General features: G+C 36.2%; 1 protein-coding gene and 1 pseudogene across 10 annotated transcripts in view; one reads left to right on the top strand and one right to left on the bottom strand.

Moving 5' to 3' along the window:
- Positions 1-5077: 5077 nt before the first annotated feature.
- The window catches only part of LOC111148222 (diphosphoinositol pentakisphosphate kinase 2), a 78415-nt gene continuing 64234 nt past the window's right edge, over positions 5078-19258 (bottom strand). For all 10 annotated transcript variants that reach the window (XM_022504689.1, XM_022504691.1, XM_022504683.1 and 7 more), the window contains 3 exons: positions 18182-18322; positions 14103-14228; positions 5078-6800 (listed from right to left, as the gene is read on the bottom strand). In XM_022504689.1, the coding sequence (XP_022360397.1) occupies positions 6688-6800; positions 14103-14228; positions 18182-18322 (380 nt within the window). In that variant the 3' untranslated portion in view covers positions 5078-6687. The remainder of the gene's footprint in view (positions 6801-14102; positions 14229-18181; positions 18323-19258) is intronic.
- On the top strand, positions 10260-10684 carry LOC111148223 (annotated as a pseudogene).

Genomic DNA, 19258 nt, shown 5'->3' with positions numbered 1-19258 from the left:
CCCTGCTTATGTTCCCTGTCTCACTGTGTCTCTCTCTCTGTCATTAAATAAATAAAATCTTTAAAAAAATATTAACTGTGTTATAAAACAGGAGCTTCTCCTTTACTTCTTCCTTCTCCTCTTCCTTCTTGTCAAAGGATAGTAACCAAAAGAGAAGTGATTCCTCATTTGAAAATGGAGAAATCATTTCTCAATAAAAATGATTATCCCTAAATATAAAACAGAGATATAAACTGTCTTCAACAAAACAGGAAAACAGTTGTAACTTCAGATACAACCAATGAAAAGAGCTGTCAAATGAAGACAGATCTAACAGGAAGATGCCTGGAGAGGATATCTCTACTCCAGACCTCAAAGTCATCAGACAAAAAGACTCCAAAATAGTGGACATTATCTGAGGGGCAAAACCAACTTCTTGTCTGAGACAATGGAAATGCAGTGGGAACCAGCAATGAGGGGTTTTCTGGATACGGCCTGGGACCACAGAGTAGCAAGTGAGGCAAAGCCAAAGGAGGAGATACGGACATGTCACTTACAAGAAGCTGTCTGTGGATGAGACTAGAGTGGAGGAAAGAGACTCCAAGAGGGAGTAGCTCTGCAGTTGTCAATTATTGTTTGCTGGAGAGAATAAAAGGCTAAAACAGCTCTCGCAGAGCCACAATCCTGTCATAAGTAGCTTCCTGAATACCCAGGAAGAGCTGTTTGTTCAAAATGCTGCATTACCCACTATATGGGTGTATACCAAATAGGTGAGCTAGAAAGAAACTTATTTCAAGATGAGTGATGAATGAAAATGAACCCACCTGTTACTCGCACAAACACTCCAAGAAAATGACAGGAACAGGAGAAATAATAGCAGGTAAAACCATTGTTGATACAGGGGTGCCTGGGTGGCTCAGGCAGTTAAGCGTCTGCCTTCGGCTCAGGTCATGAGCCAGGAGTCCGAGAATTGAGTCCCTGAGTTCCAGGATCGAGTCCTGCATTGGGCTTCCTGCTCAGTGGGGAGTCTCTTCCCCCTCTGCCCTTGATCCTACTTGTGTTCACTCTCATTTTCACTCTCTCTCAAATAAATAAATAAAATCTTTTTAAAAAATTGTTGAGAAAACTATTCAACAGAAAAAAATTGATCTACTGAGCATGTGAAATATATGACCAAATATACTGTCATAATTCAACTGAAGGAAACCAGAAGTTAATCTAGAGATACAGGTGATCAGAAACCACATAGCAACACAACCGAAGGAAATGCGATAGGAGTTAACAGAGTTCAGGAAAGAAATGGAAAAGCAAAAAAGTCATCCCAAAACAAATGCCATACCAGAGGAAGTACAAAAGGGAGAAGTGAAACTGAGAGAAGGCCAAAAGGGATAAGGTAGAAATGGTTTCATCTTGATTAATCAGGGCTTCAAAATGTGGCATTTAAATTGATAAGCATGTAATAAAGCCATAAAATATTTATAGGTATAAAGCTAAACACAAGGAAAACCAAAGAAATAAAACAGTCAACTAAAACTGCTCTAGAGGGAAGGCAGAAAAAAAGTATACTGATTGGACATTGTTCATAGCAGGGAGTCAATAGCATCTAAAAAATGAAATACATAAATCAAATTACAGTTAAGAAGAAAACCACTAGGGGAACAAAGGAAACTAGAGCAAATATGGATAATACAAAATGCAGTGTACAATGTGTACTGCTGATTACTTATCCTTTATTCATCCTTCCACCCCTCATCCCTAACAGAACCCAAATTTTGGTCATATGTCCATCTTTTCTTCACATAATCATGTGCTCAAAGGAGGGATTCTTAACCCAGAGTGTTTCTGCTTCTCCAGGGGACATTTTGACAATATCTAGAGACATTTTTGACTCTCTTTTAGGGGGAGTTACTGGCATTTAGGTTAGAGACCAGCAGAACAGCTTCAGGCCAAAATCCTATGATCTTTCAGGCCTTATCATAGGCAATTACAAAAGCCTTTACATTGGCTTTATGACAGAAAGCTGTCCTCCCCACACAGTCTTTGAAGGGAGCTGTAGTCAAGGACTCAGGCCACCAATGGCCACCATGCTCATATTCATATCTGCCTTCCCAGCCCTGGCACCTCCATCCAGAGGCCTCCTTCTCAGAGGGACCTTGGCCATGGCAATGTTCGGGCGTCTTCACTGAGACCTTCTTACTGCGGAGAGAGGTCTTGATCAACATACACTTCTCCTCTCTGTTTTTTCCACTTCTGGCCTTTCTTTCTCTCCCCTTCCTGTCCCTGGGTTCTTAAAATGGCAGGGATCTTCTGCTCAGTGCTCCTCAGCAGTGAGACTATTTCCTCCATCCACACTGCGTGTCATGTGATTGATCCCTACCCAGTGCCATTCAGTGGGGGGTGGGGCAGGAGGGAAGGAAGAACAGTGAAGAGCCAATACTACTTTTCTTTTGGGCCTCTTGCTTATATTATCACGGTAAGTAAACAGAGACTTGATCATTATTTTCATTTTGGCTCATTGTATTAATTGACTACTTCAACTCTTGCAGCCTAGCATAGGAATATTGCTAAACACCGACTAGGAACAGAACAGCCTTCCACAATAAAGCATTAATTGGTCCAAACTATCTACAATGCTGAGGCTTTTGGGGGAACTTGACCCTATCACCAGCTTCAGAGCCAACAAGCCCATAGAACTCTCCTAGAGAATGTTACTCATCCAGGAACGGATAGATGACCAAATAAGTTGGCCCAATCACATGGAAATGAAAGACTTACTATTCCATGGGTAAGAGAATTTTCAATTTTTGTTGTGTTAGGCATGAACAAGGGAGCATAAAACCCTAACTGCCATGGGCAGCCATTTTGTGAACATGAGGTAAAACAACTTTGGGATAAAGCTTGTACAGTGCTATAGGAGTGAGGGAGAAAAGGTGGGTCCTTGAAGGCAGTATGGACTGAGAAGACTGTGGCTAGAACCCACCTCCCACCTGTGGACTTGCAGAAATGTGTTCTAAATTTCCTTATGATTTTAAGTTTCAACTGGAGTTTTTCTTACTTGGAGTGATAAGTATTCTTTTACAAAAAGATAAACAAAATAACAAAAGCAATAAAAGTAGAAAGCATTAACCTAAAAGCAAAGGTATATTACATATGAATAGACTACACTAATATATGAAATAAGAGGAATCCTAAAATTGAATCACAAAGCAAAACTCACCATATACTATTTTAAAAAACTTGAAAAAACTGACAAAAATACAAAAAATACAGGGATGAATAAAGGTGTAATCAAGCAAATGCAAGCTAAATGAAAACTTCAGTCATAATATTAATATCAGACATTTTAAATTATAGGACAAAAGCATCCAGGGAAACAACAACAACAACAAAAGATTTTGTTGTAATGATAAAGGTTATACCCACATTGGAGATCTACCAGTCCTGAATTCATATGCAATGGAAAACACAGCCACATACAACAGAGAAAAAAAATAAAAACTGACAATAAAAGGAGAAAACCCCTAAGTGAAAACTTTCATTTACCTTTGTCTCAAGTTATGCCTAAGCACATGGACCAAATGAAAAGGTTACAGAAAATCTAAATGATATATTTAATCAAAATATAATTTACATATAAAATAATAGATCTTATATAGTTCTCCGTTCTCTGAAAATAGAGTAGACCTTCAAAACAATTGACCCATATAAAGAAAACGTCACATGGCAATAGTGTGGTACTCATTATTCTGTACAAAGGGAGAGCTGTTTCTACTTGGACTCCTTATGACAAGTGACTCCTTCAGAAGAAATATAAAAATTGTTCCCCTGGGTAAGAAGCTGCTAGTGGTGACAGCTCTAGGCACAGTTTATGAAAACTGGAGAGAGGCTAGAGATGGAGGTGCTGAGCCACTGCAGAAATGATCCCTACTTGACTAAGAAGAATACAGGCAGTCTACACTGTCCAGGTAAGTCAAGGATAAAATGATGTAATATTAATGAACACTATATGGAAAGCAAACTTTGATAAGAGCAAAAGAAAATACTGAGGACTTTTCGTCAAGGATGAAAACCAGACAAAAAGGTAAGATCTTAGTTCAAACTGGCATGAAACTAGGTAATAGTGGACATGCAGAGCAGAGCCAGAAAACCTGGAGGGAAATCTGGGTACTACTGTTCGAAACAGACTTCTGTCTTGTCTAAAGAGTTTTAATGAAGTATTTCTTGAAGAAGTGTACATTCAACTTGTCTCTCTCCGTGGCCATCTATTGCCCTTTTGCTCCATGTATACACTAAGCACACTGTTACAAGTTCTCTGTCCCTTTACTGTTTTTCTTCTGCCTCCATTTCCTGCTCAAAGGAAACACGAGAACAGCTGTTCAGCACATTTTGCTCCTTAACCTGAGGTTGGGGAATAACCCCCCACCCCGAATATTTCCTGTTGAGGATGGGCTATGAGACCTCAATACAACCAGGGCAGCAAAAGCCACCAGCACAACTTCAAGGGCAAAGTTAAGTCTGAGTTCAGATGTATGGTTAAGGATGGGAAGAATGAATAACGTACTCTAAGATCAAAACCCCAGAATGGCTGGGCAGTTGCTCGGGCAGCGCCTTCTCATCTCTTTGCCAGGCGGAGGACTAGGTCGCAAGCAGTATCTTCCAGTATTTAAAACAAACGAAAAATATACCTTCCAGGGACAGAATCACTTGAGAAACAGATGGTTCCGTCCAACTTCCACTAAATAGGGGTAACTATCATTTCTTGCTCTTATGTATAAGCCTTTTTGTTGCTTCAGAAAAGGATTAAAAGATTCTTTGAAATAAGACTGTCCAGTCTATACAAAAATATTACTGAGTTTAGTGACTACAGTCAAATCACAGTTCTTGTATAACAATGGAAAAAGTGAGCTATGCTGAACTCTTCTAGTTAATTTCTAGGAAATATATTGCAATGTGTATGGCCAACAGCAAGTTTTATTTCACAACTAAGATAGCACTGTTTAATAATCAAATAGTTTTCTTCATTTACTTCTATTTTGAAAGCTAAAAGGAAAGATAAAGAACAGGAATAAAAAATAATTTGTCATTTAAGTCACTCTGATACTGAAGTAAAATATTTTAATTCAGTTCCACTTAAAAAATAAAAGGAGTTTCTTACTCCCACACTGAGCACATTAACATTTTCACATACAGAAAGCTTAGGTACATTCAACTGTTTACAAGACATGTCTCCACATAATACAATTACATTCAAGTGAAGTATATAAACTTGTATAATTATATATATTTGTGACTCCTGTATCTGGTACTTTTAAAACTAACACATAATATGCTTATTTTCTAAAAGTCAATTCTTAGATGATGACCTAGAGTTAGGAGAGTCTCCTGAAAAATTTTAATAGTTGTGTTCATATGAGAATTCAGTAATTTCCTGAACATAAGCTTCAAACTAAAGCTTTAGCAATTTAAGTGACCTGACTGGCAATGCATGGAATTCTTATCAGGTTGTACTGTTTGGTTTACAGTTTAAGTCATTTCAAGTGGTTTATAATTATTTGTGCATTAGGGGGGAAAAAGCACCAAGGATAATAAATATTTTTTCACATCATAGATGAAATCACAAAACAATGATCTCAATTTCCTTTCAAAATCTAATCATTTGAAAAGAGCATTTATTTCAAATGTTCTATCTTTAAGCTTTCTTAGTGAGATCAACTAATACACTAGAGATAAGAGTAGAAATGCTAAAAAGAGGTGCTATAGATAATATCTACCAACTACAGAATTCAGACATTTTTCTCACATTGATGATACCCATTTTTGAACTGATTTCCTTAGATCTAAAAAGAACTTTGAAAATAAGTGTAACATTTATAAACTTGTCAACTATATCTCTTTAAAAAAAAATCTAAAGATGTCTTTCTTCCCAACACACGAAGCAAAATTTTCCTGATGAGCAAAAGCACCTTATGGTAAGGAAATATATAAAGAAAATATTTTCTACAAATTAATATAAGAAATTTATGTGCATAAAGGTGTAGTTATTCCAGCTGTATATGTAATATTTTAAATAACATATAATAAAAAAACTCAAAGCACAGATTGAAAAAATAACCCATATGTTAATACTCCAGTTATTAAATATTGCAGCATATATGTAATTCTAACAATTGGGAGAAAATGTTTCTAATCTAAATGGTCAATGAAATCTCTTTGGAAATACACTTAAAAAAATCTGCATCAGTAATCCTGACTGTCAAATTCTAACCCAAGCTACAGGTTTTTACAGCTAAGATAAAATCCCATGAAAATGAAAGTGGATATAGAGGTCACCTCACAGATTCTTAAGTAAACAGCATTATTGGTGTGACACTGGTACAAGCTATCTGGGCTTTTCTGTCCTTGTCTTTACCAAAGGTACACCGTAAACATAACATTAAGAATGACAGACCTACCTTGCTATAACTTTTGGTACTCATAAAATGTTAATAAACATTGTCTTAAACATTTCAAGATCATGAGAAAAGTTCCTTACCTGAATATATACAAAGAATTCTCTAGATTTAACATATTCTAAAATGAATTCAGAGATGTATAAGAGAAACATAAGCTACTTGCTTTGACAGTTTTCAGTCAAGGTTTATTATGTGTCCTTTTCTATTGAACATATGACTTTTATATATTTAAGGAGTTCCAGCTTCTGCTAAGATTTCATTTCTTTTTCCCAGTGGTCTTTTTGTGTTCATGCATTTCTGTTTTGTTAGTTATATTCTTTTTTCGAGATGAGGTATTAGGAACAACTGCATTAGAAGGTCCGCTGGTAGCTATACAAAAAAAGAAAACTATTGCTTAGATTTTCACAAGAATTCATGTTCAAATAATACTGCTAAGTGATAAAATAATTACTTCATAATTGTGATGTAAATGAAACATTATAAACATTCAACAGAGCATTTTTAACCTTTTAACTTTTTAGAATTCAACACTAATACAAAAAAGTAATTTCAATGGGCCATGTTCACAAAAAATTTCTCTTTTCACTCTACATTCTTCCTAGAAAACTAATTTATTCATCATTTTTAACTACTATCTATTGTGCTAATGATCTTCAAATGTACACTCTGGTCCCAGATCTTTTCCCTTACTTCAAGATTTGTATATCCTGTATATTCCAATAGAAATCTCTGTATAGGTAACTGACAGGAAACATAAACTTAGTATGTTTAAAACTCATCATATCCCTAAAAACATCTATTTTCTACTCTATCTTTTATGTCATCACTATTTAAAAAGCCTGAAGATGGGGTGCCTGGGTGGCTCAGTTGGTTAAGCATCTGACTCGAGTTCAGGTCATGATCTCAGGGTCCTCCCTGCTCAGTGGGAAGCCCGCTTCTCCCTCCCCTCCCCCTGCTTGTGTGCTCTTTGTCAAATAAATAAATAAAATCTTGTACAAAAAAATAAAAATCTGAAGGTTAGAAAACTACAGACATTCTTGATTTAGAATTCATCCTTCTATATCCAAACGAAAATCAAGCCCTAATGAGTTACTAAAAAATTATTCTAAGCCAGATTATACTTCCGGTCCAGATGGGAAGCTTCTGTAACACCAATTCTTCTGCAGATAACAAGTATAAACTCAAGACAAAATATAAAAAACAACTATTTGAAGACCCTGCAGAGTAAACAAAAGCAGGCATACAATGGAAAAAATCAACACTTGGAAGAAGTGCTGAGTCCCCCCAACACACATATATTTTTGAAAAAGCTTCTGGCCTTAAAAAAAAATGGGGTGCCTGGGTGCCTCAGTCAGTTGAATGCCTGACTCTTGATTTCAGCTCAGGTCATGATCTCAAGGTTGTGACCACGTTGGGCTCTGCTCTGGGTGTGGAGCCTGCTTGGGATTCTCTCTCTCCCTCTCCTTTTGCCTGTTTGTTCCCCACCCTCCCAGCACCCCCCCACCCCACCGTGCCCAGCCCCTAGCTCATGGCTCACAAGCTGTCGCTCTCAAAAAAAAAAAAGAAAGAAAAGAAAAAAAAAAAGCTTTTGGCCTGAGGACAGTATCCAGAGTATCTAGTCTGAACCATGTGCACTGACTAAAACTCCAACATAAAACTCATTCTTAGCATTAAGAACCAGAAGATAAGTACTGGAACAACTACAGCTGCTGGAAGTCAGGTGGGTGATCTCAGAAAGGGAAAGCCCCCCATTCTTTGTATAAACCCTGATCATATTTATGGCATGAGCAGGGTAAGCTCCAAGTCATCCAGCTGAGGCTAAAAGAAATGAAGTGAAATGTTAGCTGCCAATGACTTCAAGGGACACAGTTTTGCAATCTGAGTTCCGTCAAGGTTAACTCTTTGCTTTACAAGAACCCAAACAACTCAATAGTCTTGTGAGAAACATAACAAAAATAACAGTCTGGAGTTTATACATCTCATTCATAATGTCTAGGACACAATCCAAAATTCCTCAATGTATGAAGAAACAGGAAAACATCTTTCTTCTTGAGAATGGATAAATTGATAGAGACCAATCCCGAGATCAGCCAGAGCAGTTAGTTACGCAAGAATTTTTTTTTTTTTTTTTAAAGATTTTATTTATTTGTCAGAGAGAGAGAGTACACACAAGCAGGCAGAGAGGCAGGCAGAGAGAGAGGAGGAAGCAGGCTCCCTGCCGAGCAAGGAGCCCGATGCGGGACTCGATCCCAGGACCCCAGGATCATGACCCGAGCCGAAGGCAGTGGCTTAACCCACTGAGCCACCCAGGCGTCCCAGTTACGCAAGAATTTTAAAGCAAGCACTTTAACTATACTCAAGAACAAAGGAAAAGGTTGCTTATAATGAATAAGAATATAGGAATATAGGAAATCGCCGAAGAGAAAAAAATTAGAAGAATCAAAAAGTGTCTAAAACTAAAGAATAAATAAATATCTGAAATAATAATCTATGAGATAGGTTAACAGCAGAATGGAGAGGAAAAAGTGAACATCAATCCAAATTATTAAAAAAAAAAAAAAAAGGGGTGCCTGGGTGGCTCAGTGGGTTAAATGCCTTCGGCTCGGGTCATGATTCCCAGGGTCCTGGGATCGAGCCCCGCATGGGGCTCTCTGCTCTGCAGGGAGCCTGCTTCCCCCTCTCTCTCTGCCTGACTCTCTGCCTACTTGTGATCTCTGTCTGTCAAATAAATAAATAAAATCTTTAAAAAAAAAAAAAAAGTCCTGGGCAGGCTTGCCATAGTCAAACTGCTGAGACTTTGTCAAAGATAAAGGTAAAATACTCAAAGCAGGCAGAAAAAAAATAATTCATCAATCCACAGCATACACTGGAACAATTCAAATTAGCAAATACTTCTTATCAGAAACAATAGGAACCAGAAAATGGGAACACCACCTTTTAAATGCTGAAAACAGTAACAACAACAAACGAACAAACAAAACACTTTCTTCCTAGAATTGTCTATCCAGCAAAACTACTTTCCAGGAATAAAGGTGAAATAAAGACTTTTTCAAATACAGAAACAGATCTGCAGTATAAGAAATGCTAAAAAGATTCAGGTTGAAAGCAAAACCAGATGGAAACAAAGACTTAGAAAAAGGAATAAAAACTGATATGGCTAACGTGTGGATAAATAAAAGACTTTTTTTCTCTTCTTAATTTCTTTAAAATACATATATGACTACTTAAAACAAATATTCCAACACTATATTATAGCCTTTATAATATATGTGGAAGTAACACACATAGATAACTATGTGTTAAGGATGAGAGGAGAGGAAGGTAAACGAACCTATAGTTGCAACACTTCGCACATTTTGAGTATAAAATTATCTCTAAGTAGACCATGAAAAGTGAGAGATGCGTATTTACAGCTGCCAATAAAAGAATAATTCAAAAAGATAAAGCTAGAAAGTTAATAGATAAGTTAAAATAAAATACTAAAAAATACTAAATTAATACAAAACAAGGCAAAAAAGAATAAAAGAATAGCAATCAGAATATATAAACAGAAAATATAATAAAATAGTAGATCTAACCCAACCATATCAATAATTACAATGTTAATGAATTATAAACATTTCAACTATATTGTTAGAATGGGCTTTTTTAAAAAGCCAAATGTATGTTGCCTACAACAACAACAACAAAATTTCTTAAATACAAGGACACAGCAGAGAGCAGAGTCGAGGTCTGGAGGTCAGCGCGCCCCGAGCTCTCTGCCTACCCTCACATGTCAGCCGGAGGCCCAGCAGCAGCAACGCCCAGAGCAGCCCCAGCAGCAGAGCCATGGCCGGGTGAAACACCTACATCTACAACCTCATGGTGGACGAGACCTGTCAGGACGCGGCCATCGTGGCCTATAAGGACCTTGCCCTCCGTCTGGGCCGAGGTCCCTCGGAAAACCTTCATCAGCATCATGCCAGCTGAGGTTGGTGTCCTGGTTGGCAAAGACTGGTCAAGTTTTTTCGTGAACGGGCTGACACCTGGAGGCCAGAAACGTCCTGTTATCTGGGACTCACTGCTGCAGGACGGGGAATTTACCATGCATCTTCGTACCAAGAGCACCAGTGGAGCCCCCACTTTCAACATCACTGTCACCATGACTGCCAAGACGCTAGTTCTGCTGATGGGCAAAGAATGTGTCCATGGTGGTATGATCAACAAGAAATGCTATGGAAGTGGCCTCCCACCTGCGTTGTTCCCAGTACTGACCTCATCCGTCCTTGCCCCCCACCACTCACCACGGCTTTTGTACCCCTCTCCTTCCCAGACATACAGATAACACCATTTTTATTTTGGGGGCCATTACCCCACACCCCTTATTGCTGCCAAAACCACATGGGCTGGGGGCTGGGGCTAGATGGACAGACACCCCCCCTACCCAAACCCCTCCTGTGTATGGTTGGAAAACTTTTTTTGTTTTTTTGGGTTTTATTTTCTGAATAAAAAGATTCTACTAAAAAAAAAAAAAAATGAAGACACAGACTATTTGTAAAATACTCCATGCATACAGCAAGCATGAGAAATGTGAAGTAGCAAAATTCACAACAGATTAAATAAACTTGAAGACAAACCATTACTAGGAATCAGAGGGAAATTTCATGATGAGAAATGAGTCAATACATTAGGAAGTCATATCAAATATGTATGTACATAATAAAAAAGCTTCAAAGCACAGAATAAAAACTGACTGAATTAAAGGTAGAAAAAGACAATTCCACAGTTGAGTGAAAATTGCTCTCTAAGCAATTGATACAACAGTGAGAAACTTTCCTCCTATGCACCTGTTCCCACCCCTCAAAATGGTAAAGACACAGAAGATCTGAATACGATTATCAGCAATTCTGACCTAATGGGTACTGATAGAACATTACATTACTGAACTATGGAATCAAATTTCTTTTCTAGTGCTCTTGATACATTTAAGATGTACCAAGTCCAAATGGTAAGCCATAAAAAAGTTTCACATTTAAAAGACTGCAATCCGTGTATGTTACAAAACAGCATATGTTTTGTAATTGCAATGCAATGAAACAAGGAATTAGTAACAAGATCAAATCCCCACCCCCCAAATATTTAGAAATTAACCAATATGTTTCTAAATACTCCATGACTCAAAGAATAAATCACAATGTAAATTAGAAAATATTTTTAATTGAGAATGAAAATAAAATTTAACTTTTGTGAGGTGTAGCTAAAAGAGGGAAATTTACAGCTTTAAATGTTTATATAGTAAGAGAAGAAATGTCTCACAAAAAGTGATTTAGAAACTAGAAATAGAAAATAAATATAAAATAAGTAGAAGGAAGAAAATATTAAAGAGTGGAAATCAATGAAATATAAAACAAACAGCTAAAATCTAGCTCTTTGAAAACACCAACAGAATGGATAATTCCCTAGTAAGGGTAATAGAGAAAAAAAAAAAAACCACAACACAAATTATCAGTATCATGAATTATAGAAGTTATTACCACATTCATTAAAGGATAATAAAGTAACAAGAAAGTTGACAACTTAGATAAAATGAACAAATTCCTTGAAAACTACAAGTTATCAAAGCCATCACTAAAATGAAACAGAAAATTAATTCTATCAAAATTTAAGAAATACCCATCTTACAAAAACTCATTCAGAAAATAGAAAGAGGAAGAAATACTACCCAAATCATTTCATGAAGCCAGAATCAATCTGATACCAAAATCTAAAAGATATTACAAAAACAAAGAAAACAAACAAAAAACCCAACTACAGACCAGTCACTATCTTTCACAAATGCAGGTGCCCAAATCATCAAAGTCAAAGTGAATTCAGCAACATATAAATAAATTATTCATCATGACCAAGTAAGGTTTATCCCAGAAATGCAAGATTGACTTTTAGTGGTTTCTATTTGGAAAGTCAAATACAATACCATTTCATCATTATTTAAAAATGCTTATGAAATAATGCATTTATTATGTGTCTAATATATAGAGAACAACAATGTACCATGATTCAAAGAGTATTCAGGTCCGAGGCCTACCAATTAACAGTTATATGAACAGGAGTAAGTCACAACCTCTCTGTAACTTTTCATCCATAATGGCATGGCCATGGGCCATGTTTAGAAATATAAGAGTAAAAAAGCTCTTTGTAGCATAAAAAACTATATAAATGTTAGCTTTGAGTTATATATGGAATATACCATAATTTATATTTAAGATACTCAGATATTAAGTTTTATATTTAAGATTATATTTAAGATTTCAGTTGTCTATACCTGCATATTCTGATTATTTAGAATGTACTAAGTTTAAATATATTTAAGATATTGTCTTTAACTTATTAAAGCCTGATAATCTGACAAAGCTATAATTAGGTATAAATATCAAGTCAGTAGCGGAGTGTCATCAGAGCTCTTGTCTTGGTAATCCTAGAAATATCACCAGTGGAGGGGGCTGGATTGGGTCTTCAAGAGTGGGAAGTAATGGGAGAACATTTTAGAAGAAGAAAAATGACTTGAGTATCACAGGGATTTATTTGGGGGGAAGTGAAGAGAACAGTTTGCAACACTGTGACAATAACAGCAGCTAACATTTAGTGAGTGTTTACTGCGTGTGTCAAGTACTTTATAATATTATTGGATTCATTTCTGCCAACCTTTAAGAGGCACTATTACCTTGATGTTATGACTATGAAACCAAGAATCAGGGAAGTTAAGTAACATACCCAAGATCATACAGCTAACAAGTAGTAGAGTTGAGATTTTAATCTAGGTTCCTCCCACTCCCAAGCATGAACTGTTAACCAAAAGAATATTTGAGCGCACTAACATGAGGCAAAGAATTAAGAGATTTCCAGTGAGGATACAGTCAAAAACTCAGAGCTGCCTAGAATTCTCTGAAGAAAAGAAGTATAGGTTAAGAAAAAAAGAACAGCTGAATGTCCTTATTTAGTATAGGAAAGTAGGAAGAAGGACCCTCAAACAAGAAGAGTAGAAGAATCAGATAAAGGTAAAGAACACCAAGACAGAGTACACTGTGGAAGTCAGAATAAGATACAGTTTCAGGAAGGCTCAACCACACAATCAAATATGCCCAAAACTAAAAACAGAAAAAAGTTGGGGCACTTGGCTGGGTCAGTTGGTAGAGCATGACTCTTGATCCTGGGGTTGTGAGTTCAAGCCCCAGCTTGAGTACATTACTTAAAAAAATAAAATCTTAAAACACACACACACACACACACACACACACACAAAAGGAAACAAACAGAAAAAAGTTGATAAAAGATAGTTGAATTTGGTATTCTTACCATTAGACTGAGAATGGAAAATTAAGCCACTGTAAAGGAAGACAAAAAAATTTCATATAAAAGGACTAAAATAATGCCTAGGCTCAAAAGAAAAGCAAAAAGTTCATAAGTTAGTTTGCAGAAACATGTTAAGTATGAAATAATTTTTATTAACAGATACAGGGGTGGGAGAGCCAAAAGAGAAAAAAAATACAAATACATCAATGGACTACCGTAACAGTTTTTAACTCTAGGAATTGTAATGATCTTTCGTAAAAATAGATTTTAAACTCAAAAAGCAAGCTATTTTTACTCCTCTGATTGCTATACAGAATCCATAAATTCACAAGTAGTCCTAACCTGGCTTGCTGCTTGCTTTCATACCCTTTAAGGTAGCTGGTGGTGTTGGGAGGATCTTTGCAGGTGTATAAGTATTTAAAGTTATTTTTCTTCTCATTACTGGACTGGAACGTGAAGCTGCAGAGGCTGAAAGAAAAAAAAAACACAACAGATATGGCAGTTCAGTAATTTCCTGCCAAGTCTTTACATTTTAGAAGTTTCTAATGACATATTTAGTGGACTTATGAATACACATTACAGGAAAAAATAAACAACGTAAGGTTTAGAGAGTAAATTCAGCAAAATCATCTTTCCTATAAAAAGTTCTCTCATGCTCTTAGCCAAATAGATGTTTTGTTTCTACTGTAAATAATAAGCATTTAACAGTATTTACTAAAGGTATGCCAAGGGGCATCTGGGTGACTCAGTTGGTTGGGCGGCTGCCTTCAGCTCCGGTCATGGTCCTGGAGTACTGGGATCAAGTCCCACACAGGGCTCCCAGCTCCATGGGGAGTCTGCTTCTCCCTCTGACCTACTCCTCTCTCACGTTCTCTCTCACTGTCTCTCTCTCAAATAAATAAATAAAAATCTTTAAAGGTGTGCCAACAAGAATAGAGCGAAAGACATAATTTTATCCTGCCCTGATAGAAACTCAGATTCTTAAGGGATGGCGGAGAGCTTATGACACTTTTATTGCCTGATTAAAAAAAAAAGACAGGGTGCCAAATTGTTTTCCCTTAAAAATATGAGGTGGAGATTAAGGGATAGTTAATTCATGAACACTATGGTCTATTAAACTATTCTGGTTAAGAATAAATTAATATGATTATAAGTAATAAATCAAATTGTCTTCCTCTATTACCTAATTGAGATTTATCTTAATGCAAGGGAATTTTAAAGATTTTTTTTTCTTTCTAATCAAGGTGGGGCAATTAAGAGGTGTAAAAAGGAAAAGTAGGGATAATTCTTAAGTATAAGCTTCTCTGGGGAAGGATAGGCCAGAGGTGGTTAGCTACTGGGATGAGCTTCTGAGTTCCCAACCAAAAGGAGGCAGAGAGTTAACAAAATACAGATTTGCCTGTTTTTGTGATTTTGGGGGGGAGGACCTGATAGCAATAAACAGCATGTCTCTGAAAAATATGTGGGCCAATTACACCAAGTGTGCCTTAGATGGCTGATATCTATCTACACTGAATGAATATAAATCCCACTGGTGGAAGCTCCACGTAGTCATTAATGACATAATACACAAATGAAGAAAAAATCCTTAAAGTACTATGTAAAGCACTACATTGCTACCAAGCTCTTTCCCGCTTGCATATTTTCATCCTGTTAACTTCCTTCTTTAACTTATCCAATTAGCATTTCCACACCTCCTCCCCATCATGGGTTAGTGTCCCATTTTAAGCTATCTACTAGTTAGCCCAAAATTAAATTTGTCCTAAGTGAGGAAAATGACTTTCTGAGTGACAGAGGATTAACAATGTCAGCTTCTTTATTATAAACAGCACAAAATCAATATAGTCTACATCATGATACAAATTCCTTGACAGTTCAGGGAATTAAGTATAAGTAATGTAAATATACTGTGATTACTATTAATTCTGCAGTTACAGTATAAAATACTAAATAAAAAAAGTCAGTCAGATAACTTTTATTTTAATTGGCATCTATTTTCTTTACTATTCAAAAAGAATGAAAAAACCATATACTTTAGAAGACCTGGGTTTTAGTCTTGCTTGACCACTAACTGCTTGATTTCCTCAATGGTATTCTAAGTTTTTTTCTTTAAACAGTAAATTTTTCCCAAATGAAATCTTAAACAAAATGGATGAAAAGAGATACTCTGGTTGAAGCAGCCATGCAAGACATAAGGCCTAACCATTCAGCATCATTGTCCTCATAGAATTTCCAAAAGCTCTTGGGAATACAGACTGAAGACCAAAGAACCAGATGGACTCTAAGGTTTATCCAATTCTATGAACTGTGTTAACTGTATTTACGTTCTCCTCTAGTTCCCTTAGTAAGCAACGGCAGGAAATTTTAAGAGAGCTACAGGTTGGGGTACAACTTGTATCCATGATACAGAGAAGAGCTAATCTGAACTGGAAAAGGAATTTGATATCCTTCTTTTCATTAATATACCTCAATAATATACTCTGATGAACTGAATTCACTAACCCCAGAAATAAAGCCAACATAATATAACAGCATCACAGAAATGAATGTACCTTCAAAGATGATCCTTTTGTAAATATTCCACAATTCTCTTTCCAAAAAAACCCAGAAGTCATTATTGCTATTTTCCTTAAGTCATTCACTGAAAATCTTCTAAAGTCTAAATAGCATTGATATCTATCCTAAGTTCTAATTTAATAATCAGAATCTTTCTTTCATCTCTATTTTAAGATCATAAATCCTTAGCCCAGGGAAGAAGTGAAACATCAAGAATAAAGAGGGTAAAGGGTAAATGAGAATTCATTCAGGTTCTCTACTGCAATCTGAGGAAAAGCACTGTCCATTCTATCAGCTAACAGAGAAGAAAGGCATCTGAACATGCTTTGTTTTCCTAACTTTGATTTCACGGAGCTTGGAGAAGTTATTTCATTTGCAGTATTATTAGTTCCCAGAATCAGAAAAATTCATATGAAAACTCTGAAATTAAAACCTACTTCCTAAAACCATTTCTAAAAGTATTTTAGAATGCCCTGATATCTCTCCATTATCATTAATGATTCAATGTTGACCTCTACTACCGGAAATGGAAGAAAAGGGAAGCCCACTATATTGCAGAAATGCAGGGGGCACCACTCAGACAGAATACAATGTGAACAGAACTCTCTAGAATAATACAGTGTGGTAGCCAGAGAAGAGAACCCAGCAACACATGAAAGTGGCTTTCATTCCAAGTCCTCCCGCTTCATTCTTCAGAGAAACAGATTTACAGTATGCAACTTATGAAAAGGAGAAAGGTATACATTGAAAGTCTGTGACTTTCCAAAGATATGATTAACCCCAGCAAGATTCTTAACAGAGCAGAGCATGCTCTCCCCAAACTGTATGCTTCTTAAACTAGAAGTTCCAACATGCTGACGGATCCTATAGAGCTCAGAATGACAGCAGTCAACTGACTTCTCACACCAAAAAGGTAGCTCTACAGGTTTCCCAAAATGATGTCCCTTACAACAGTGCTAAAGAATGTGTCACCAAAAATGTGTTTTTACAAAAAATAAGTTTTGGAAAATCTAGGTATACAGCTTTCCTGACAGAAGAATCTTAGCTATTTCTACACAAATGTAACTCTATCTCTCTAAAGGGAGGGGGAATATAATAAACAGTTTCCAAACCTTCCTGAGCCATCAATCCCTTTTCTCCATACAATGAATGAACGTTTTCAGAATATTTTCTGAAGAATGTAACTTGAAAACCCTTCTGTCCTAATCTGTTCTCTTTAGTCAAGAGTGCCTTCTCGGTCAGTATGACTAATCAAAGGTGTTGTGGGGATGGGCATGTGTGCCTGTGTAGGTTAATGACAAATGATATTTTGTAATTTTTAAAAAAGCTTATTATAAAATGACACACGATAAGGATGTGAAAAAAAAAAAAAAAGACCATGACTCTATACTATTGACTTCTATTGCTGGGTCTTATTTTTTTTTTTAATATTTATTTATTTATTTGACAGAGATCACAAGTAGGCAGAGAAGCAGGCAGAGAGAGAGGAGGAAGCAGGCTCCCTGCTGAGCAGAGAGCCCTATGCGGGGCTCGATCCCAAGACCCTGGGATCATGACCTGAGCTGAAGGCAGAGGCTTAACCCACTGAGCCACCCAGGCACCCCTATTGCTGGATCTTAGATTTTTTTCTTTTTCCTTTCTGGAAGGAGAAAGATTTTTGGGAGGAGTCACGAAAAGCACCACACTGCATAGTAATTATGCTAAAGAATTCCAAATAATCTTCCGGTATACCCCCTTTTCTCCTAAAATTCTATTCACTACCACTACTTGAGTTTGTTATTATATTTCTTTTTATATTCAGATAATATCTACTGCCACAAAATGATATAATAATAATAATAATAATAAAATAATAATTTTCCTACAAATTTCAGGGGTCTTCCTTGGAACTTCACTTGATGGAGAAGCAATGGAAGCAAGAAATTCATCCACCTGCTTTAAAGACAGGGCATTGTGAAGAGTTTCTAGAGGACAAATAGATGGCACCATGGAATACAATTCAAAGCCTGAAAAAAAGAAAGAAAAAAATTTGGATATTTAAAAAAATCATTACATATGAAGGAAGACAACGACTGCTTAGAACTATGCGGGTTAGGTCTTTCCAATATATCACATGCAAACACATGAGATCTCTGAAGTCATGACGCCAGATGCTATGCGATATGGGATTGGAACAAGATGTGACAAAGATTTCATTTCAAATGTAATCACATAGTATAGCATGCACACAATTTCATTCTATATTTTGGTAAAATCTGAGAATGATACTTAAAACCTGGGGGTGGGGAGAAGCAGAAAACATTATATTGTTTCAGTTTTTACTTTAAAATTTCAGGTCTACTTGAAAGGTGAGTAAGTTGATGCCATGATGTGTCCCTGATGCCAGAATGCTAAAATTAACCTCTTACTGAAGAATAATTATGTTGTAATTACTTGTGAAGAGTGATTTAAATTAGCTCTTCTAGTCATACCAAGGCCAATGACTCTCTAGTGTGACCTGTAAACAACATTCATTCATTTATGCTGAAAATGAAATTTTAAAACATTTACCTACCTTTTTGAATTAACTCAATAATGCTATTGTTGAAATTGCTAGTCGAGTAAAGTCAAGCCAAGTAAAAAGCAATACAAAATACAGACATGTTTGCATTCAACAATGGCACAGAAATACAAAAATTCCATGAAACAAATCATGCACATATATATTATTAATACCATCAGTGAAATAAAAATGCTTAAATACAGTTTTTTAAAAATAAGTAGGATATAGGTTATTTGTTTTTTATATGAATAGCCTGTTCATTTAAACTTTATTCAACCGAATGGCTTTTAAAATTGCTTTCATATACAACTGAAATAATAGGTCCCTCTGCAGCTATTCTTTGCAAAATTCGAACTAATTTTCCTCCAAAGGAAATACTTTTAACACTTAGATTAAGATT

The sequence above is a fragment of the Enhydra lutris genome, unplaced genomic scaffold, assembly GCF_002288905.1.
Source record: "Enhydra lutris kenyoni isolate GAN:26980312 unplaced genomic scaffold, ASM228890v2 scaffoldscaffold19, whole genome shotgun sequence".
Taxonomy (NCBI): Eukaryota; Metazoa; Chordata; class Mammalia; order Carnivora; family Mustelidae; genus Enhydra; species Enhydra lutris.
The sequence above is the reverse complement of the archived record's forward strand: the minus strand, read 5'-3'. Positions and strand labels throughout refer to the sequence as shown.